A 21,910-nucleotide genomic window follows, 5' to 3' on the forward strand; every position below is an offset into this window, starting at 1 on the left:
GATAAAGAGCTCTCAGGAAGTTTTTTGATAAGTATGTAGAAAATACCATCATCACCCGGTGCTTTCATATTTTTAAATTTTCTAGTAATAGATCTCACTTCATCCAAATTAGTTCCCAACGAAAGGTCAAAAACATTATCTTGATTGAGAATGTCTTCCAAGCTCCGTGTAACCTGATTGGACTAGTGAGACCTAGACTAAAATTATGGGCACTCTCGAACAGCTGAGCAAGTTTTTTGAGCCTTTTTGCCATTTGTTAATAAAATTTTATTTCCCTCGTTAAGCGCTGGAATCGGCTTTTGAGGTTTTTTAAGAATTTTCGTTAATTTCCAAAAGGGTTTCGAACTGGGATCCAACTTCGAGACATTATTCTCAAAGTTGGTATTTCTCAGAATAGCGAAACGTTTTGCCTTTCTCGTACAACAAAGTTGAACCGAAAGGCTATCATTTCACTCCAAAATCGAACTTTTTATAGAAGTCTCGGAGACCCATGATGTTATATACCAATCGACTCAGCTCGTCGAGCTGAATAAATGTCTGTCTGTCCGTGTGTATGTGTGTGTGTGGATGTGTGTGTGTGTGCACACGAAAACCGAAAAACATTAGCCACTTTTTTATATAGTAATTCTTAACCGATTTTCTCGCAACAAGTTGCATTCGACGGGGGACAAACCCTAATTGATCACTATTGAATTTGATAACGATCGACCATTGCGTTTAAAAGTTATTAAGAAAATGGAATCGAACTAAGTAAGCGCCATATAAGGTTGGTGTCTTGGCTAAATGCGAGAAAGGCAGTATCACCAATCGGTGAATTAAGTTGGGTTTTTAATTTCATTTTGCAAATCTCGCCAAATAACTTTCAATGCGGGATCGCGAGTTCTTTGGTATTGCCTTCGCCTCACATTTTTGAGACGGATCAGTAGCTGAAGATCATCGTCAATAATAATGGAGTTGAATTTAATTTCACATTTAGGAATTGCAATGCCTCTGGCTTCGACAATTAAATTTGTCAAAGATATGAGAGCATTATCAATATCACTTTTGGTATCGAGAGGAATATCAACATCAAAATTCCTATCGATATAAGTTTTATATAAATCCCAATCAGCTCTATGATAATTAAAAGTAGAGCTGATTGGATTATAAATGGCTTCTTGTGAGATTTCAAATGTCACAAGAAGGTGATCAGAGTCAAAGTCAGCATGAGTTACCAATTGGCCACACAGCTGACTTGAATCCGTTAAAACCAAATCAATTGTTGAAGGATTTCGAGTGGATGAAAAACAAGTTGGGCCATTGGGATATTGAATAGAATGAGATATTATACAGCAGCAGAACAATCTTCAAATAAAATCTTGCCGTTGGAATTGCTTTGAGCATTATTCCATGAACGGTGTTTGGCATTGAAGTCACCAATCACGAAGAATTTTGATTTGTTGCGAGTCAGAATTTGAAGATCAGCTTTCAACAAATTCTTTTGCTGCCCATTGCATTGAAAAGGCAAGTAGGCTGCAATAAAAGAGAATTGTCCAAAAAGTACCAGAGCGAGATTTCTTTTTCATCTTAATTATTACGCCTTGCAAGAAAAATTTGGAATCCTGGAAAATTCAAATCGCCACCAATGAATATTTTCCCGGTAAGTGATCATAGGTAGCTATTGCTAAATTCGCAATGTTATGTTATGTTTATATTTATGTTCATGACATTTAAAGAATGTTGATAGTTCTGGATAACACAATAGGTGGGAAATAGAATACAAATAAATTGCAAAGCTTCAATCAATCAGTTTAAGAATTTCTCGAAAGTCCAATGTTTAGTTTTTCTAATACCTCTCCCTAAAGTAATAAAGGGAAGGGACGATTCTGAAATAAAAATGTTTCGCTGACCGGAATAGAGAATGCCGTGCGAGGTTTTGGCGACATCTCCTCTGACAACTGCGAATTGTGGGGCTTAAGATATGATATTGTATCCCAACGAGCACTGTTGAACTCTTATATTAACATGTAGGTCCTAACAAAGCGAACGTTTGTCGGTCAAAGCACGCTAGCTCAAGACTTGGTTTTGGTAAATACTTCAAGGCACGACGATCCTTCGCCTAGACAGGAGGTTTGCGCAAGCCTATACAGCCGCCTGTAGAACCAATCAAAAGCTTACTTACATGAATATATACGAAATCATTCTTCCAAAGTTAATTAATAAATCATTCCATATTTCATGTCTAAATACGTAAGCACACACCATCCTAGTCATGACAGTTAGTTTATTTTTATGATTGCACTTGATTCAACGCACACTATGCGTGATTTGTTCTATGCGGGGATTCACCTCTGCGCGTTATTTCCGCGTAGCCTTCCAAATTTTTCTTTTTCTCCGTAATACTTGGACTGGTGAAAATCCAAGTAATTCAGAAATTTCAATTTTAATCTCATCCAGTGATTTGTCGTCACTGGGAAGACCTTTCAAAACGACCTTGAACAATCGCTCAGTTTTGTCGTCGTATGTGAAGAATTTATGGCGCTTCTCAGTTAAATACTGGAGAAGACGTTTGCGATCGTCAAAGGATCCCGGCAAAACGCGGCAGTCACCCTTCCTAGCAATCTGAAATGAAACTTTGATCCCCTGAAGGTTACTCAAAATCTCATTGCTAAAGCCAGAAAACTCGGCAACAGATACCACAATTGGCGGAATCCTTTGCTTTTTCGCATGAATCGAATCACCTGGGCTAGAGGTAGATTTGCTCAACATTATCATTAATCAAATCGAACTGGTTGCTCAGTTCGATAGGAGAGGAATTATTTCCGATATTGGAGTTAAAAGGAATATCTGAATTCTCCAGCTTCCTTCTATTTTTTCCGCGCTTTGGCAGGACGGCCTTGAAACCTTGTTTCTTAGAAGGAAGTGGAGAATTCAAAGACTCCCCCTTCCTCTTGTTTTTATTAATACTCATTGCTGAGCGTGGAGACGTGACCTTCTAAGAGGTTTTTTCCCAGAACGGTGTCCCTGCAGTATTACCACCGCTTGTCGGAATTTTACTTCCGCAAACGGGTCCAACGTAAAACGAAGGCACGGGTCCTTGCAAAGATCGTAACGGGATCAGTGGGTACAAATAGCGCTGAGAAGCACTGTTGAAATTAAAATAGCTTCGGGTAGTATTAAAAACTTTCTTCCGCAAAGAGAGAAAAATAGAAAATAGAACCGCACAGCACGAAAGCACAATGCGGTCTGACCACGTTTGTTTCTATTAAACCTAATCATAGCCGTTTTGCGCACATGTAACGTGAAATTATTTGGAAACAGATCTACTTCAGTCAGGACAGGTAAAATGAAACGTTAACATTATTAATGGCTTTCAGTGAGTGGATCAGTACCTATACCGAGTTGAGGCAAGCTTTAAGACCAATTATTTGAGAGACGTCCATTAAGAATCAGCTACCCTCAGAAGTGATTCACCATATGCTTTTTGAATAAGGTTTAATTTGAATTAGTAAAATTGATTGTATAACAATATAAAAACTCAAAGGTGCAGCCCAATCGAGTTGTACGCAAAGGTGATGCAGAACCACGCAGCTATACTGCCGTGAATCGCATATTTGTCCCATATTAATAGGAAACCCTGCAAAGATGGGAAGATATGCGATTCACGCAGCTATATGTAATGGATATTATTTCTAATTTTAGTTTGTGTGTCTTTAGTACAATGATATTTTACTCTTCTCAAAATCTCAGTATAACCCCCTGGTATCGTTGCGGATGAATTTTCTACACTGAGGATTAGAACTAAACTTGTTGTTGCATCAATTTGACTTCAAGGCTTGCGATACAATTATAGGTTTGGTTGATTCACCGATATTTCCCAATGTGAAAATCATGAGCAAAACTAAAACAAAGATTCGTATGAGAATTTCGCATAGGCAGTTCACAACATTTAGGCCTACTATGCAGGACAACGTCTGCCGGGTCAACTAGTTATAAATAGATGTTATTTAATGCATTGGATATAAAGCATTAACTCTCCCTTGATCGAATAGTCCAAGAAAATAGAAAATCGAATCGGCTGAGATATTAACGTTCCAGACAATCATATTAATTCAAATATAAATTCAATTTCTGTTGAATATTTACTAAATAGGAATTGATTTACAAGCTTTTCTCGGTTCCATATTAATGGAATTCCGCCCTTTTCAAATGTTGGTATAATAATAATGTTTTGTTATCAATATCACTTTTGACTGTTATAATGAGCTATTAGGTATCGTCTAAAGACACTATAAACAAAGACGGGAAATGTTCCAATTGGAAATCCAAATTTACTGTCAGTGCTATGGTCCAATGCACCGAGTTCATCATTGACGTTTGAGACGGGCGCTGTTTACTAAGAATGAATACTTTTTCATTCATCGAGTTCATGCAAATGTTCATTTTTAGTAAACAGCGCCCGTCTCAAACGTCATTGTGTTCATTCGGTGCATTGGACCATTCCAATCGAGCAGAAGACCTGTCATTCCAAAAAATCACGCAGAATATTTGGTAAGGGCTAATTTAACTTCTGCAAATAAACATGTTTAAATTATTGTTGTAATATTTTTGGATCAATGTAGCCTAATGAACCCCTAAAATGGTAGAAAATGACTCTCAACTTGTTTATATTGTATTTGCTATCTTATTTGCGTGGGTATAAGCGTTACTAATCATTTTTTTTTAATTAAGAAAATTACTTACACCAATTTGAAAACTTTATGCAATATGAGCAGTGTTGCGCATTCAGGGTTGCCTGTCGAATTATTTGCTCAGGGATCAGATTTCGCGTCTTTGTATATAGTGTCTTTAGTATCGTCTATCCGGGTTTGGGCAATTCTAAGCTTCTAGCGAGTTGCCATATTAAAAGGTTGGGGTTTTTATTACCGCTGTACCGATCCGTTCGCGAAGGTCTATCTTTTTTGTCGCCATCTTATATGCCAGTACCAATTATAAGATTTTCAGAATTACAGGTTTCATTTGAGCGTGATACTGCGCTCGTTGATGCAATATTTCAAAAGTTTGTAATGTTGAACATGTCCAGATCATTATGACCTTAGTAATGATTGAAAACAGGTTGATTGGATAGCTTTTGATAACAGACTTTGCATCAACAATTATTGGAAATGTTTTAAAATTTGCTTTCTCAATCTGGAGTGACAAGCATTCATAGTTAGTTCGCCATAACACCCTAGACCATAGCTTCCCAAAGTTGGGGGGTCGCGACCCCCTTCCATAAGATTTACACAGGCTGGGGGGTCGCGACCCACCACTTTGGGAAACTATGCCCTAGACTATATCATATTAGTACAAACTAAAAAAAAAACAATATAAAAACATTGTTTCAAACTTATTTGTTATATGTACCGTGAAAGCACACCTACATTAGATAGCCTGTGTCGAACGATTATTGCTTTCAGAAAAGATTATAATTAGCCCACTCTCCCCGGGCATCTAAATATGATCTCACACAAAGTACCTAGGTAATAGGTATATTCGAGTGGGGTCAGTGTTGACAAGTGAGTTGAATATGATTTCTAAATTAGTCATTTACACTGGCAAATGGAATTGACTCCGGAATACCCCATAATGTACATAGGTGTCCTACATTGATTTATACAGGCTCCAACTATTATCACTAATGTTCGTTGACTGATCTGTCAAAATTTCATCAAGGAAGCTTCTTCTTTTCAATTTCTATAACAAAAATCTGAACATAGCCTTATGATACACCGTGCTGATAGGCAATAATGTTTATATCGACTGTTATGTTCCAAAATTATCTTTCGGTGGCGCATGGTGAGGGTGCACAAAACATTCATCAATCAGTGCCCCGGAGGCATGTACATGGAACCGGTTTTTTTACCCCGGCCACGCACCAATACAGATGAAACGAACTATAAATTTAATCGCTGGGATTCTCTCCTGTGCACTTCAGTTTCGTCTTGCACTTCGAATAGTAAAAGTAAAAATAAATCATGTCTAATTCCCGTGCTCCCCTGGTCGTGGTGGCAATTTTCCTAATCATAGAAGTTCACCGATGCTACAGTAGCCAATGTCCATCAGAGAACAAATTTGATCCACATTGTATCGATCCCAGCCTGGTGGCCACATACGATGAAATCGTTGACCTGCCTAAGCATCCCGAAAAGTTGCTGATCGATGTCCGTCGACCAGAGGAGCTGACCGGCACGGGTACCATCCCAACCAGTATCAATATTCCACGTAGGTTCAGATAACCTGTATTAATATCTTCTACGTCGTGGATTTTGAGAGGGACAATTTTGTTTTATATTTCAGTGAACGTCGTAGAACAGGAGCTGAAGCTTGACGCGAGCCAGTTCGAAGAAAAGTACGGCCGCCCGAAGCCAAGTCAAGACAGTCCCATAATCTTTAGCTGCCGATCCGGAAGTCGGGCCGGAAGTGCTGCAAACATTGCCGATAAACTTGGATTCAAAAAGTAGGAATTATCTCACAAGAAAATTTAGTATTTTTTAAAACATTTAATTTTTTTAATTTTTTAGTGTCAAGAGCTATGTTGGCTCTTGGTTGGACTACGCCAAGAGAAATAATCTCAAGTTGGAACCAACGGATAACTAATTCTATTGATATAACAGTTTTCATTTGTTTGTGCTTGCTGAAAACGCAATAAACCAGATGCTAGATTTCGGAGAAAAGCTTTCCGTGAAGTTTGCCTTTCATATGATCCATAAAAAAATCGTAACTATTTTTCCGTTTTTCCGATCATTATTATTAATAGCCACGGGAACTAACACTCAATCTGCTGTTGGTGACGAGTTTCATCGGTTTTCGATGCCTTTCAAAGCATTAGCGATTGTATTGTATTGTGCGATGTCCGAAAAGGTCTTATCGGGATGGGTAACATCCTTCGAGCAGCATAGGAATAATAATTATTTTGATATCCAAAGTGACATCTCGCAGGTTGATGAGACACCGATATGGACATCAGATTGACACTTGAGGAAAGTATTTCTAGCTCGTGCGATATTGAAGAAGTGAAGGAATTTTGCAGATTACAAGTTGAACTAATATTTATCAAGTAAAATAATTATGGAACACTTATGTTTAATTCATCCGTTCCATAACTGGATGTTATTTGTAAAACTGATTCAGTTAACTCGGATGCAAGGTCGAGATGAAATATGAATGAAAACCAGTTGTGCAACAGTTGCCAATTTTTACCAATTAGACGCTATACACTAATTGAACCGCTTGTTTGCGAAACTGTGACATTTTTAGGCATAAAAGAAGTTATAAAATTCAGCTCCAAATGTAGTTAATCACTTCTTTGATATCACACCGCGTGGTAATGGTGTCAGCAACAGTACTTCAAAATTACCCCTCACTCAGCATGACTCAGCACAATCGTAAACCGCTACAGGTTTAAAACGATTGCCTAATCCTATGTTAAAATCGACATTTCGATTACGTTCAAGTCGTGGTTACATATAATTTTTTTCATATGCTCACGTTTCTTCGCATTATGCGTAGTTTGTAGAACGAGTTCTAAAAATATCACACTCTCTCGTAATATGCTTTTGGGGGAAAACCAGATTGATCCAACTTATGTGGATACAAAACGCAAGCACGTGTGAAGCGGTAAACGTTTTTGTTATTACTTCCGGGAGCTGCAACCCATCGTAACAAAATAACAATGTAGTTAAGCAAGTACTAATTCCCCATCGTATGAATACTGTTGCATTCAAATTAAAAGAATATAACTTGAAAAGATACCAGAGTCATCAAGCTGAAAGTATTTTTTAAAGTGAATCTACAGTCTTTCAGAGCAACATTTAACTATATAGAATTGAACTTTCAAGGTGTACACCAACACCCGCCCGATTTTCGGTTCATTCATTGTGTTTCATTAGTTTAGCAAAGCTAATGACTTCCATACTAATGGTGCAGATCTACTAGGTATTCGAATGTAAAGTAATCTCTCCTATTACAATCTACCATCTCAAACCACTAGATATTTATTAGGGGTTAATGCTCTACTATCTTCGCATTCTTTCCTAATCACCACACTCACTCACTTTTCCTGCCTTACAAGCACCTCAAGCTTCTACGCCGGTCATTAGGACAAAGGATCCAATAATGGAGGTATCAGTAAATTTGCAAAAGAAAATAATATTTGAATAATATTTAAAAGTCTCTCGTTAATACGTTGATGTATAGATAAGCTATTAAATTATCTAATAAAATATCAATGCCATCGTTTAACTTAACTACTAACAAAACTTTAACTTTAACTACTAGCAAAAATTGTTTTCATCAATAATAGATACACTGGTAATTTTGTGAGGCGAAATGCTGAACACTGCTTATTACAAAAATAGATTATAAATCTTGATAGTTATTGTCAAAAATTGTCAAATAAAAAAAAATGTTCATGAGACGTCGCAGTAAACACTACCTCCACTAAGAATACGTTTGCCCTACTACGTAGACTTTCTATGCATTGAGGAAAAGCTTGTACAGATAGAAGTGAATGGTCTAATATGCATCGCGAACGTTATTTGGTACATGTCTACACGTAAAAAAATAACCTTATATGTTATGGCAAAAAACCATTCGAAAATACTTATACTCTTCATTATGCCACCTAATGAATGATCCCATATCAAAAAGCTAATAACATTCATAAGTTAATGAAAAGTATAAGTTTCCGAATGTATGTGACTAATGCGATGTATAAGTTTTTTCTTATACATGTCATTAAGCGCCTGCTTTGGCAAAAAAGTATTAGAAATATTAATAATAAACAACATTAAATTTTTTACGTGTACAAAATCTTTTCAAAATCGATCAGTAGCACATTACTCAATAGGCAGAGTCACTTCCAGTTCCACCTGGATTGCCTCTCAGTATTTCTTCTGGAGAATAGGCAGTATTTAACCGACTCCTCGCAACACGAAACGGTGCCTATATACTTGTCTTTTTTCGCCGAGATCTCAGCATTTTTTGTTTTTTTTTCAGAGATGCGCACGGCCGAGTCTTAGCAAATATGATTTCTACACGCTTAAAATCAATAACACAGAGATATGTTTGCTTCACACAAAACGGACCTAATGCAGAACATCCCCTGGATGAGCGACAGTTACACAGGCTCAAAAATGCCTCGTACGGTCGTGATAACGGTCCTTTTCAACATGTAAACGTTTGTACAGATTCCTTGTTTCATGAGGAACCAAATACTGTTGAAAATATTGAAATCCAAGCTTCAATAAAACCAAAAGAGCTATTTTTGTGGCTGTGTAACTGTCGCTCATCTAGGGGATGTTCCGCATTAGGTCCGTTTTGTGTGAAGCAAACATATCTCTGTGTTATTGATTTTAAGCGTGTAGATTGCTTTGAGAATAGGTCGTATGTGCAAAAGAGAGGCTCTCTTTGTTCACGCTCTCTTTCGCTTGTACATAAGCTAATTTTGCATATTTTGCCACATTTTCACTTCAGAACGCTAGACAAAGCTATAATCTTTAGATATCTGCCAAGAAATCTGAAGTAAACTTAATTATAGATCTGTAATAATCGAAAGAGAATGGAGGCAAAGAGAGACTCTCTTTTGCACATACGACCTATTCTCAAAGCACTCTAGATTTTTGTCGAGATTTTAGTAAAAGTGACGTTTCGGTTGCAAACACAAGAGCTTAGTGTGCATCTTTGATGTTCTGATTGATTTCTGAGCTCTGAGCCCTTTGGCTTCATAGCTCATGCACAACATTGAGACCAAGATGAATACACCACTAGGTGTTCCAATTAGGGTGGTCTAACCGGTAGTACCGAAACCGGTAATACCGGTATTACCGGCCAATTTTCAGTACCGAAAATACCGGTATTAGAGATGGGAAATACCGGTATTTCCGGTATTAAAAATTTTGCTGTCAATATGAAAAATCTCGAATGGTTTTCACCTACATTCACATATATCAGCTAAAGACTCACCGTATAGACAACACTTACAACAATTGTATGCGCGCATGAATTAACCTTTGCACATGTAAGCATCAATAACGACGTTTACGCTACAGTAAAAACCGGTTATCATCGTCATTATTCATACGTTTTGCTTAATTCTTTTTGACCATCTGTTTATTTGCCAATCACTTTTTTCTTCAATGAAAATTTTCGAGAATTTTCCTGCAATATATGATATTGTGTAAAAGGTACGTGTTGTAAAAATTCTCTTCCGGAGATCAGCGGTAAAAATTATTTGCTGCAAAAATATTTCCGTTTTGATTTCGGAAAAGAGCATGTATTGGTGGCTGATACCAAGACACGCTGGAATATCGTGTTGTCCATGCTCAAACGATTCAATGAATCGAAGGGGTCCGTTCAAAGATCTCTGATTGTTTTGAAACTTCAACTTCTGAAGTTGAACAGTGATAAGAATTTTCTGGTGATAAGTGAAATAATAAAAGCCGTCGAACATGTCCAAGCTGCTGCGGAACTACTCTGCCGTGAGTTCTGAACTCTATATGAAACCAACAAGGTGCTCCATTTTATGTTGGAGCAATTAGGCCGGAACAAATATTAATTTCGGTTTTTGTCCCATTGATCATTCAAAAATGAGGGGGAGCAAAATAAAAAACAAATGAATAAATTGATAAAATCTAAAAACTCATATGTTTTGTTAAACAATTGTCTATAAAAGCCCGAAATTTTATTAATTTTTCTGTGAAAATTTAAAATTCCCCCTCAAATAAATAAATTTGACCACGAAATTGTGTGGGGGGCGGAGACAGAAGAAGATAATAAAATTTGTTCCGGCCTTATCAAATGAAGCCACAGATACGCCAACTTATACGGTTCTCTCAAAGAACGAAACGTCTCTCATGAGACGGTCAGAATACGCCGATCTTTTTGCTTTTTTGAATTATTCTGCCGTGAAGAAATTGATCAAAAATGATTTTTAAATTTTCTTTTTTACGAGATATCGAAGCGTCTAATCATTCCAGAGGTTGAAGAGACTGCAGCAGAGCAAAATCTTGCGGCAACTACGTTGACACCTGGATTCTTGAAAGCAATCCGTAAATAAATATCCTAATATTAATCTAAAGGGATTAAGGGCAAGTACTTAACACTGATTTTTGATGCGCTTGGCACCATTTATCCAACTTCGGTTGTACCAGAGAGAACATTTTCAGTATCTGGCAACAAAATCCGAGGCGGATTGGGAGATGAATCACTCAGTATGTTATGCCCACTTAAGTTTCACTTTGGCCAGCTTTATATTTCTGAAATTTTCACAAATACCGGTATTTTACCGGTATTACCGGTATTGACTCCACCAAATACCGAATACCGGTATTTGTCAAAAATGGCCAATACCGACCACCCTAGTTCCAATCTGCCAAATTCACGATTCAGCCATCTTGCATTCCAGTATGGGAGAGCCAGCCAGTTTGTTTATGTTTTGCACTAAAAATGAATTTTTCACACCCGCCTTCTTCTCGTCCATAAACATGGTAGATTGAAACACCTAGCTGTGTATTCATCTTGATTGAGACTCTCTTGTTTATGATAGTAAGCACACCAAAGCCTCCCTTTAGATCTTTCTCATATGCATTTCAGCACCACATCTGATGTAGCCATTTAGCTCTCAACGTGATCGCAATCTACTCAGATAGTCCCGGCGACGGAAGCTCCCCCAATGTCGACGACTCGTATGACGTTACCAACACTACTCTTTCACCTGGTCAGCATACTCATAGATCAGCTCAAGTTCTAAGCAGTCTCTCACTGCAACGAGTGACCAAAGATCCTGGGTACATTCGCACGTCACATCCTACTCAACTAATCCCTGGTGGTGGACCTAATCTCCGAAATTTGTCATGCCCATGACCCATTCTACTTACTGCTTAGCCGCTCCCGTCATGATCAGTCCCCATCGCCATCCCCATCTCGGAAAGTCCCCATCGGAGGATCAATCCAGCTCCCTAGATCCAGCCTGCTATTCAGCCATTCAGCTCCCAACTTATTCGTTGAGCCATGCAGCTCCCACCTCGATCGCGATTGCAAACGACTCGGATAGTCCCCTATGACAGATCTATGCTACTCCAATGAGAAGTTCTACGACAGCGAGAGCTCCCCCCAACCAGCCGTGACAACATTTGTGTCGATGGCAGCTGACACTTGTGTTCCCGTTGATTATCGACATTTATCTTTCGCGGCAGTGTACTCTGCTGACGTTCTGTTGTCAGCTATCATGGTAGTCACTCTTGCGACAACAGTGGAGTTCTGCTTTCTAGCAGATTTTCCGACGATGTTATCGCCCTAGCAGCACAATTCAGACCAATTTGGTTGAAGTAACTCATATATGACTGAATATGGTCATATATGAGTTATATGAACTCGTTTACAACATGTGTGCTGCTCGGGCGATGAGACGATGGTAGTGTCCATAAGGTCTGCTAATCCAGGCTGACACACTTGGGACTAGGCGGAGGGTCCACCTGCCCTTACTCGAGTAGTCCCACTCATCCTGCCACTTGGCTACCATTGCTGCCTTGATATTTCTTCGGGCATTTCAAGCGCCCCTGAGGGCGTAGCACTCCTCGACCACCAGTTTGACGAACAGCATGCCCGCGAGTACATATGCCACCTCGCGCGATACTCCCATGCATATCAGCCTATGGGCAATGACATACTGACGCGTCGATCGATGCGGAGTGCGTCCAAACACTCGTAAAGCAGAATATCAGCAAGAGAAATTCTTTTGTTTTGGACGCGTTCGCGCACGCACACGCGTGAGTATGTCATCGGCCTATGAGTAATCTCCTGCTTTCGTGCGTTGCCGTCAGTGCTCAATGCCGACACGCAGACTGGACCTTCGTACCGCAATATTGAAAACGACACGATTGCAAGCAATCTGCGCTTGCTGTTCGGCATCATCCTCGACAGTGCCGCTATAGCCGTCGACGCGCGCGCACAGGCGTAGTCGACATGACTTTTGAAGCTCAGCTTATCGTTGAGCATCACCCCCAATTTATGAGATCTCTTGGAATATATGTTGCATCCTTCTTCTTCTTCCATGGCTTCCAACATTCCAATAGAACTTGGCCTACTTTTCAACTTAGTATTCTATCAGCATTTCCTCAGTTGCCCGCCATTGCATGAGTATGTATCTTGCACTCATAAAAATATACACGTTGGGTTCATGTTTTTCGGAATGTGGATGTTTTCATTCGGCTTACACCATCAACTCTAGTGGATTTCACATCAATCAGATGTTCTTAACACACTAAGATATTTAATTAAAAGTATCTTCGAAGAGCCTCCGATTAGACCTGTGCGCCGCCGCCGGTGGTTTTACTCGCGCCGCCGCCGCCGACGATTTTAGGTCAGCGCACCGCCGATCATAATTTTGCCACGCCGATGACTAATCGCAATAAAAAAAAATCAGTTAACTCAAGTCGAGTCGAGCCAAGTTTGAGACACTGAAAACGGCCTAATAATTGAAGTCGAAATAATTATCTGTGAAGAAATACAGCGTGGTGGAGTTAATTGGAATAGTACTAAACTAGTCTTATGACAGTTCATAAATGTTGATAAGGTGGATCTCGTCAAAATCCAATTTCAAATCTACCTCAAGCGATGGTGTCTCTAAGTCTGTGTAGTGATATACATTGTTTTGGTTAATTAATAGGTTTGTTAATTAGTTTGAGAGTTTGAATGAGGTGTTATCTAGTATAATAATACATAAATTGTTAAACTGATCTTTGGAATGCGCTAAGCCAAGGCCTCATCCAGTCGGGTACCTAAATTTGTAGGTGACTCGCAAAATGGGTTTGTTGTGGTTCATAAGCTTTTGTGGGGCCTGGATACATGCCCAAATCGTCCCCATTCTTAAAGCATCTGGCATTGGTGCAGGTAAATTATTGCAGTTTAGAAATTTCAAGTTAAGTTGCACATTAGTTATTTTGACATTTTTTTTATTTATTTAAATCAATTTATTTGATCAGTTTTCTTTGTTTTTAGATTTGTGCTACTAGGACAGTTGGCTTATAAGACAAACTGATTTAGCAAAATAATTAAATCCCAACTGTGAATGCTTTACCGATTTTTTTATTCCGACTCCCGAGTAAGTAATTTATATTTTAAAATCAATTTCTGAATATAACTGACAAAACCACTTGCATCAGCAAATCAAATATTGCTGAGCAAATATTACCAGCCTCAGTTAAAAACGCTTCTTATTTTCTTATTCACAGCCATTGTAACCCAGAACTGGGGAGTTGTCACTGCAAAGTTGTTGCTGCAAAGTATTTAGTCAAATTATGTAGTTAAAACGTAAGGTATTTTTAAACATTACGAAAATTTAATTTTATTGTATTGTCTGTAAATTATTTAATACTGTATTGTAAAATTCCTGGAATTTCTGAGAATATTCAAAGAAGTATCGTTTAAACATTAATTTATGAATTCCTTCTAAAAATACTCCAGAAATTAGTTTGGAAATAAATCAAGAAATTTATTTGATAATTCCTAAAGATATTCCTCCGAAAGTTTTTTTTAAACCTTAGAAGATTATTTAGGAATTAGGAATTTGGGCATTCCTTCGAAGATTCCTTACAAAATTTCTCCGGCAATTCCTTAAGAATTTTCATTGCGGATTTCTTCAGAAAATCCTTTACGATTTTTTTTCGGAAATTGCTAAAGGAGTGCTTTCGGATTTTGTACCACGAATTCTTACATTCTCCTTCGGAATTCCTTGAGGAATTCCTTTGGAAGTTTCTTTGGAAAATCATGCGGAAATTTCTTAAGGAATTCCTTAAAAAATTCCTTTAATTGAGGATGTCTTCGGCAATTTTTTTTTTGAGAATTTCTTCGGATTTTTTCCTTTTGAAATAATTTCGGCAATTTTTTCATGAAGCGCTGGAAAGAATTCTTCTAGATATGCATAAGGAAGTCATTCAAAATTTGCCTAAGAAATTTTTTCAGAACTTCTTCCAGCAATTCCGGGAATTCTTCCGGAACATTCTGCAGGAATTCCTTTGAAAATGCCTTCATCTTTCCGAAAGTCTTTTAGTGTTTGTTGTTTATTTTTGGATTTTTTTTTTCGAAAATTCAATAAGTACCTACATTGCAAACAACTTCATTTTCAATAAATTTCAAAAGATTTTCTGGAAGATCTTTTGAAAAAAATCTGGGGAAATCTTCGAAAAAAAAAACCTCGGAGGTTTTTTGAATAATCTTTTAAAGAAGTCCCTGGAAGAACATCCGATGGAATTCCGGGCCTTATTTTTTTTTTTGGTTATTTAAGAAATAAAATTCTGGAGGAGTTCCCAAATAAATTTTTGGAGGCGATTTTGAAGAAATTTGTGTTGAGCTTAGTGTAGGAATTTCCAAATAAATTTTTGATGGCATTCCCAAAAGAGAACCTGAATGGATTTTCGAAAATAATTCCTAAAGAAACTTCTAAAAGAGTTGTTGAAGGTAGAATACTTTCCAAAAGAATTCCTAAAGGGATTTCCAGAGGAATCCATATAGGTATTTTTGAAGGATTTTATGGTAGAGTTCCCGAAGGTATTCTCAAAAGAAATTACGAAGAAATTCCTAATAGAATTTCAGAGAAAATGCCCACTGGTATTTCTGATGTAATCCTAGGTTTCTTCAAGAATTCCTTTGGAATTTTTCCCAGTAATTTATTCGAAATTTTCTCCAGAGATTCCTTTGAAGATTCGTTAAGGAATTTCTTAGGAAATTGCCTCAAAAAGCTCTACAAAAATGAATTCCAGAAAGTTATTCGGAAATTCTTTCGGATATTCCTTAAAATTTACCTCAGGAATTACGTCAGAATTTCCTCCACGTATTCCTTTGGTTTAAAAAAAAACCTTGGGATTCGTTAAGGTTCGTTCTTTTGGAAATTTCGTAGGAAATTGCTTTAGGAATTGCTTCATTAAATCCTTTAGGAATTCGACGCAAAATATCGACGGAAAATATTTTAAAGTTCCTCTAAAAGTTCCTACAGAAATTCATTTACAAATTCCTTCGGAAATATGTTTAGTCTTTGAAAGATTGCTTAGAAATTTCTTTGAAAATTAATATGGAGGATTATTTTAGGAATTCCTTCGGATTTTTTTTAGAACAAAAACGTAGGATTTTTTTCAAAAATTTCTCTAGGGGTTCCTTAGCAAGTTATTTGACAACTTTTCCTTAAATTCCCATAGGAATTCTTTCACAACTACCTTAAGTAATTCCTTGGGAATTTATACGGGTAATCCTTTGAAAAATCTTTGGTAACTTTAGGAAGAAGTTCTTGGACATTTTCCTTAGTAATTCCGTCACAATATTCTCCATTTTTTTTTTGATTTTGTACGGGAGTCTTTTCAGAAATTCATTCAAAAAAATTTCTTCGGAAATTGCTTTTGGGAACCATTCGGAAATTCTTCTAGGAATTCCCTAGAACATTTTTTAGAAATTTACTGAAAAGATTCTTTCTGATTTTTCTGCGGGAATTCCTTCGGTTCCCTAATGAAAACTATTTTTGAAGTCCGTGCTACCGGGCAAAATTATAAAATACCTATACACATAATAAGCAAGGCCTGCGTGCTCAAACCTTTGTTCTTTATGACGAATAAACGAGTCTACATTTAGCATGCAAGCAAACAAGCTAGTTCGGTTTTGTATTTTCTTGGTGTGTTTTGTGGGAGGTCAGTCGTGGGATCAATAGTGAAGTTGGTCAAGTTCGGACGAAGTATTTTTACACTAAGTTCTTTCGAAAATTCCTTCAAAAATTTTGACAGACATGTCTTTATAAACTCTTTTTGCTATTCCCTTGGATAGTCCTTTCTGAACCCTTCGAAGATATTTTCAGCAATTTTTCTGGAAATTGTTTTAGGAATTCTTTCGGAAACTATTTCATTCCTTAATAAATTTCCGAATAAAATCCTAAAAGAATATTCTACGGTATACCTGTGGTTTTACTAAAGGAATTTCCTAATCAGAACCTTAATGGTTTTTGAAAAAATGCCTATATGAGTTTTCGCAGTTTCCATAGGGTTTTACAAAGGAATTTCTAATGAAACGTCAAAAAAATCGTAGTTTCCTCCGGAAATCCCTTCAGGAACTCCACCAAGAACTTTTTCGTCATATTTTACCAACTTTTGAGGAAAATATTCAATTTGGTTGGTCATCGTGCCCCAGCCTTACTCAGCCAGAGCTAATTTTAGTTATGTTGATCATCTATTGAGATTTGTGCATACAAGAACGCAAGGTGGGGAGTAAACTACCCATTCCATCGTGAATGTCCTTCCAGGATCCAAGGGTCACAGCAGGTGAACGAACTGCAAATTCTCTAAATATAATAGATGTGCAGCCCCTTAAACATTGCCCAATTGTTCATATACTCAAAGAATAGTAGTTAGAATTTTTTTTTGAAATTTAGATATATTGAGAAGAAAATCGACTGGAGTTTATCAAAATCCTGAATTAGGAAAACTTTTGGAAAACAAATATTAACAAATTAGTCCTTTGACACCGAAGTCTAGTTCTCAATACTGCTCAAGGGTTACGAAAAGTGATTCATTTTTAAATTTTGATTCATCAAAATCAGAGAATAATAAAATAGTTTTAATTTAAATAACATTTTGAGATCAGGTACTTATTAGTTTCGCTGGTAATTTACTATAGAATGTGCTGTTTGATGATCGACAAACATAGAATATTACAAATTTAATCCACTGAAGTCGACTTTTATACGGGCGATTCGTACCGTGTGAATCAAATCCACGTGAAATTGATTTTTTAGCCAATGATTTTTTCATTCACGCCGGTTCACGCCGCCGCCGCCGCCGATAAAAGCCAACGGCGCGCCGCCGTGACGCCGCCGCCGCCGGGGCAAAAGTGACCACTACGCCGCCGCCGCCGATTATATGACCGGCGCACAGGTCTACCTCCGATATTCCTTCGAAGATTTTATCAGAAATTCTTTTGAATTTTCTTCCAGGAAATCACTTGAAAATTAATTAGATAATGGAATAGTTTCTGATGGAAGTACTAGTTTAATTTTCAAAGAATAAAACCAAAAAATAAATAACAAACACTACAAAATTCCGAAGGTATTACTAAACGAATTTCGGAAAGAACTAATCAAGGTATTTTTGAAGGAATTCCTACAGGAAGTTCTAAAAGAATTCCCGGAGAATGTTTCAAAGCAGCGTTTCTCAACCTGGGGTACATGTACCCCTGGGGGTACCTTCACTGGTCTCTGGGGGTACCTGTGACAAAAATGAGTAATGGCGGATGTTGTAATAAAATTGCAAAAAAAAATATTAGTATTAGGAACGTAACGACCGATGTTTTCTTCATTTAGCTTTTAGTTCACTTGATGTTGTGTTACTAATGAGAACGGAATACCGTGGACCCCCGATAATTTGAACGGTACCACATTCAAATTAACGGGGTTCATTTCTAATATGAACTTCTGGTTACTCTATTTGCATCAGAAAAACTGGTTTCTGGCTGCTCTATTTGCTGGTTTGTTTTGATTCTGCATTCCGTTTCACAATGTTCCATTTTTCATTTCTCGATTCCACGTGTTAAATGACGTTTGAACCATTTTTAATTTGAACGATGTTCAAACGAACGGGGTTCAAATTAAAAAGTGTTCAGATTAAAAGCGGTCATATTACCGGGGGTCCACGGTATATGCTCTCTGTTGAGCGCATTTGTGAGCACCCTTTTACATCATGAACAAAGTAGGCATTTTGAAACATACATCTAAGAATTGCCTTCCTTGGCCATAAACTAGCTTATTCGGCTTGAATTGTTTGTTGCTTATGGCAGGATCAGTGATGAAAAACTGCTAACGAAAGATCGAAAGATGAAAGTACGAAAGGGAGCGCAAGACTAAAATTAATTTGTAGCGACACTATTATCGAGACCGCCAATAAGCCGCCTTTAAAAACAACCATTACGAACGACATAGAAGATAATACGACTCGATACAATCGGCAACGACCTAGGCGACGAATAAAGAAACACGATTGGAAGCTTGAAACATGGAACTGCAAGTCGCTAGGCTTCGCAGGTTGCGACAGGATAATCTACGATGCAAAAAATGAAAAACTTCGACGTCGTAGCGCTACAGGAAATCTGCTGGACAGGACAGAAGTGTGGAAAAGCGGGCATCGAGCGGCTACCTTCTACCAAAGCTATTGCACCACCAACGAGCTGTTGCTGCGGCGACTTGCCAAATGTTATGTAAATCACAACAACGAAAAACAATCAGTTCATGGAATACGGAATACATCAAATTTACTGTATGGTATTGCTTGGAAAAATTTGGGCCTGAAAGGGTTAAACACAACGCAAATTATTTCGTCTGGAAAACAATCTCTCCCTTTCAATCGGTTATACTGATGCTGTTCCTGGCTTTGGCCTGGTTCCTGAGGATTATCTGACAATCAGCAGAGTTTGTCTTTGAGTCCTGAAGCTTCTGAAGATTATTTTTGTCGAAAATCTAAACCATTTCATTTTTTTAGGGTTTCAAATGTGAATATGTCAAGTGCCAATAATCATCATATATATAATAACGCGGGGAAATTCTCACAAAAAATAAAATATTTGACACTTCAATTCTTTTTTACTGTCAGATGCAGAAAACAAAACCAGTGACAATCTTAGACAACCAGACACAGCATTTGATGAAAAATATCACAGACAACAGACGTTGAAAAATTTGATGTTTTTAATGCAGAAAAGAATCTATCACTCTTAAAAAAAACACTTGGCATGGGCGCTATTGCGTCCACGAATAAACTAGTTAGTAATATTTGAATGGAACTTGTAATGTCTGTCAGCACTCCATAATCCATCATTGCTAAAATCTGATGGCAAATGTTCTATATGTTCACTAGATGTGTAAGAGAATACGGCAGCAGACACTCCCTATGATGTTTCGCGTGCTAGAGTTCCAGATCGTGCTCACTGAATATTGGATCGGATAAATTCCTTTTAATCATTTAATCTGTATTGAAGAAATTAAATAATAAATTATCAAGAAGTTGAGAGCAGTAGAATTTGCGGAAGTCTTACAACTCACCCTGATCTCAGACACCTATCCGAGCATATAAGGCATGTCTGGGCTCCTCGTCTGTATCTTCTTTTAAAATAGTTTTAGTTCTCGTTATATCAGTTAAACGGAATCGTTATTTTATTATTGTATATAATTTTGTTCATAAATTCTCGAAAGTCTCTATACCGTTTCATATAGTTTACCCACACAATATGTTCGTAAAACGATCGTTGTTCCACCAAATCCATAGTCAGAAAATGATTCGATAGATCTGTATCGTTGTTTTTAATCTGATGAGCCAACTATTACCAATTCAGGTCAGCCGTAGAGTAGCCATAGTATTTATCGTTTTTGTTTTTTGCAAATCTGATTAAATTGTTATTATATCATTCAATTAATTATCTTAAAGATAAATCGTCTAGCTCAAACCTTTGAAAGAGTATGTATGGACCAGAGTATGGACCATCATCATCATTTATGATCACTGACTCCGACAAGAAAAGATGGATTCGAAAACTGCTACTTCTAAACAACCCCACAATTTTCTGGTTTTCCAATAATGGAATAGTAGATAGTCACCAGATCATCATGACAGGAAGACATATTGCGAAGCATCACTTGTCGTAACTGTGGATGGTGGAAGCATTCGATTTGAACCATTAAGCCGCACATATGAGATTTCCACATTACAATAGTTGTGACCTGGAGTCTGGACTGGATTCGACCTAAAAACCCCTTGAATCCTCTTTGGGCTGAGAAAAGTAAAAATCTGTTTCATATTTCGTCACTATAACACATAGGAAGCGCAAAAATGCGCCTCATTGATCACATTACTGGACGTAATCGTTGTAAAACTGGAGTACAAACAATTCACGCTGCCTCCCTCAGGAGTTTGTTCCAGTGACTCTGAGGCCTTCGTAGATGACATGTTTCTCACCCTGACAATAGTTTAAAGTTATGCTTTGTAATTTACTCCTTCTATCATGCCATGGCATTTACTATAGCTAATATATTAAGTTTCTCAAATTGGTTTCTACGGAAATCCAATCGGTTTATCCAGTATTAATAAACCACCAGTGCATTTCACGTAGTTTTTTATTCGGATTTGCTCGGAATACATTTACCAAAACAAACAAACGGTTTCGTTTTCCAAACATTGGCTTGTTACCATAGGCTACTGCATTATTGTAAAGTTGATGGAAGCAAAGGTATTCATCAATACGCCAAACTTGGGTACCGAGGGACCGATTGCAGTACTAGAAGTGGTCCCTCCGAGGAGCTCGACAGTGACGTCTTAATTAGTCTTTGGCTCATACGAAGGGAGACCCGACGACGAGACGGGACGTCAAAATCGTCATCGGTGACATAAACGTTCAAATAGGAAGGGAGGAAATGTGAAGACCGGCCAGCGGGCCGGATAGTCTACATACCGTATCGAACGACAACGACCAACGATGCATAAACTTTGCAGCCTCCGGCGGAGTCCGAAGCACTTTCTTCCCCCGCAAGAATATTTACAAGGCCACATGGAAATCACCTAATCAAGTAACGCAAAACCAAATCGACCACGTTCTAATCGACGGTAAATTCTTCTCCGACATCACGAACGTACGCACTTACCGCAGTGCGAATATTGAATCCGACCACTACCTCGTTGCAGTATGTCTGCACTCAAAACTCTCGACGGTGTACAACACGCGTCGGAGTCGTCCGTCGCGGCTAAACATTAGACGGCTACAAGACGGACTACGCGCAGCAGCTCAAAGTTGCACTCCCAACGGAAGAGCAGCTAGACGCAGAGATGTTCGATCCGCCATTGGAAGCACCGCAACCGCTGCACTAGGTACGGTG

At 37.9% G+C, this 21,910-nt stretch overlaps 2 protein-coding genes across 4 annotated transcripts in view; both read left to right on the forward strand.

Moving 5' to 3' along the window:
• LOC134208783 (rhodanese domain-containing protein CG4456-like) overlaps positions 1–21,910 on the forward strand; it is a 43,503-nt gene that overhangs the window by 12,641 nt on the left and 8,952 nt on the right. The gene's annotated exons all lie outside the window — the stretch shown is intronic.
• Positions 5,942–6,707, forward strand: LOC134214475 (rhodanese domain-containing protein CG4456-like). Its single transcript, XM_062693835.1, has 3 exons — positions 5,942–6,243; positions 6,319–6,478; positions 6,543–6,707. Exons 1-3 carry the CDS (start codon positions 5,997–5,999, stop codon positions 6,616–6,618), a joined length of 483 nt encoding a protein of 160 aa, XP_062549819.1. The 5' UTR covers positions 5,942–5,996; the 3' UTR covers positions 6,619–6,707.

Source organism: Armigeres subalbatus, chromosome 2 (assembly GCF_024139115.2).
Source record: "Armigeres subalbatus isolate Guangzhou_Male chromosome 2, GZ_Asu_2, whole genome shotgun sequence".
NCBI classification, from domain to species: Eukaryota; Metazoa; Arthropoda; class Insecta; order Diptera; family Culicidae; genus Armigeres; species Armigeres subalbatus.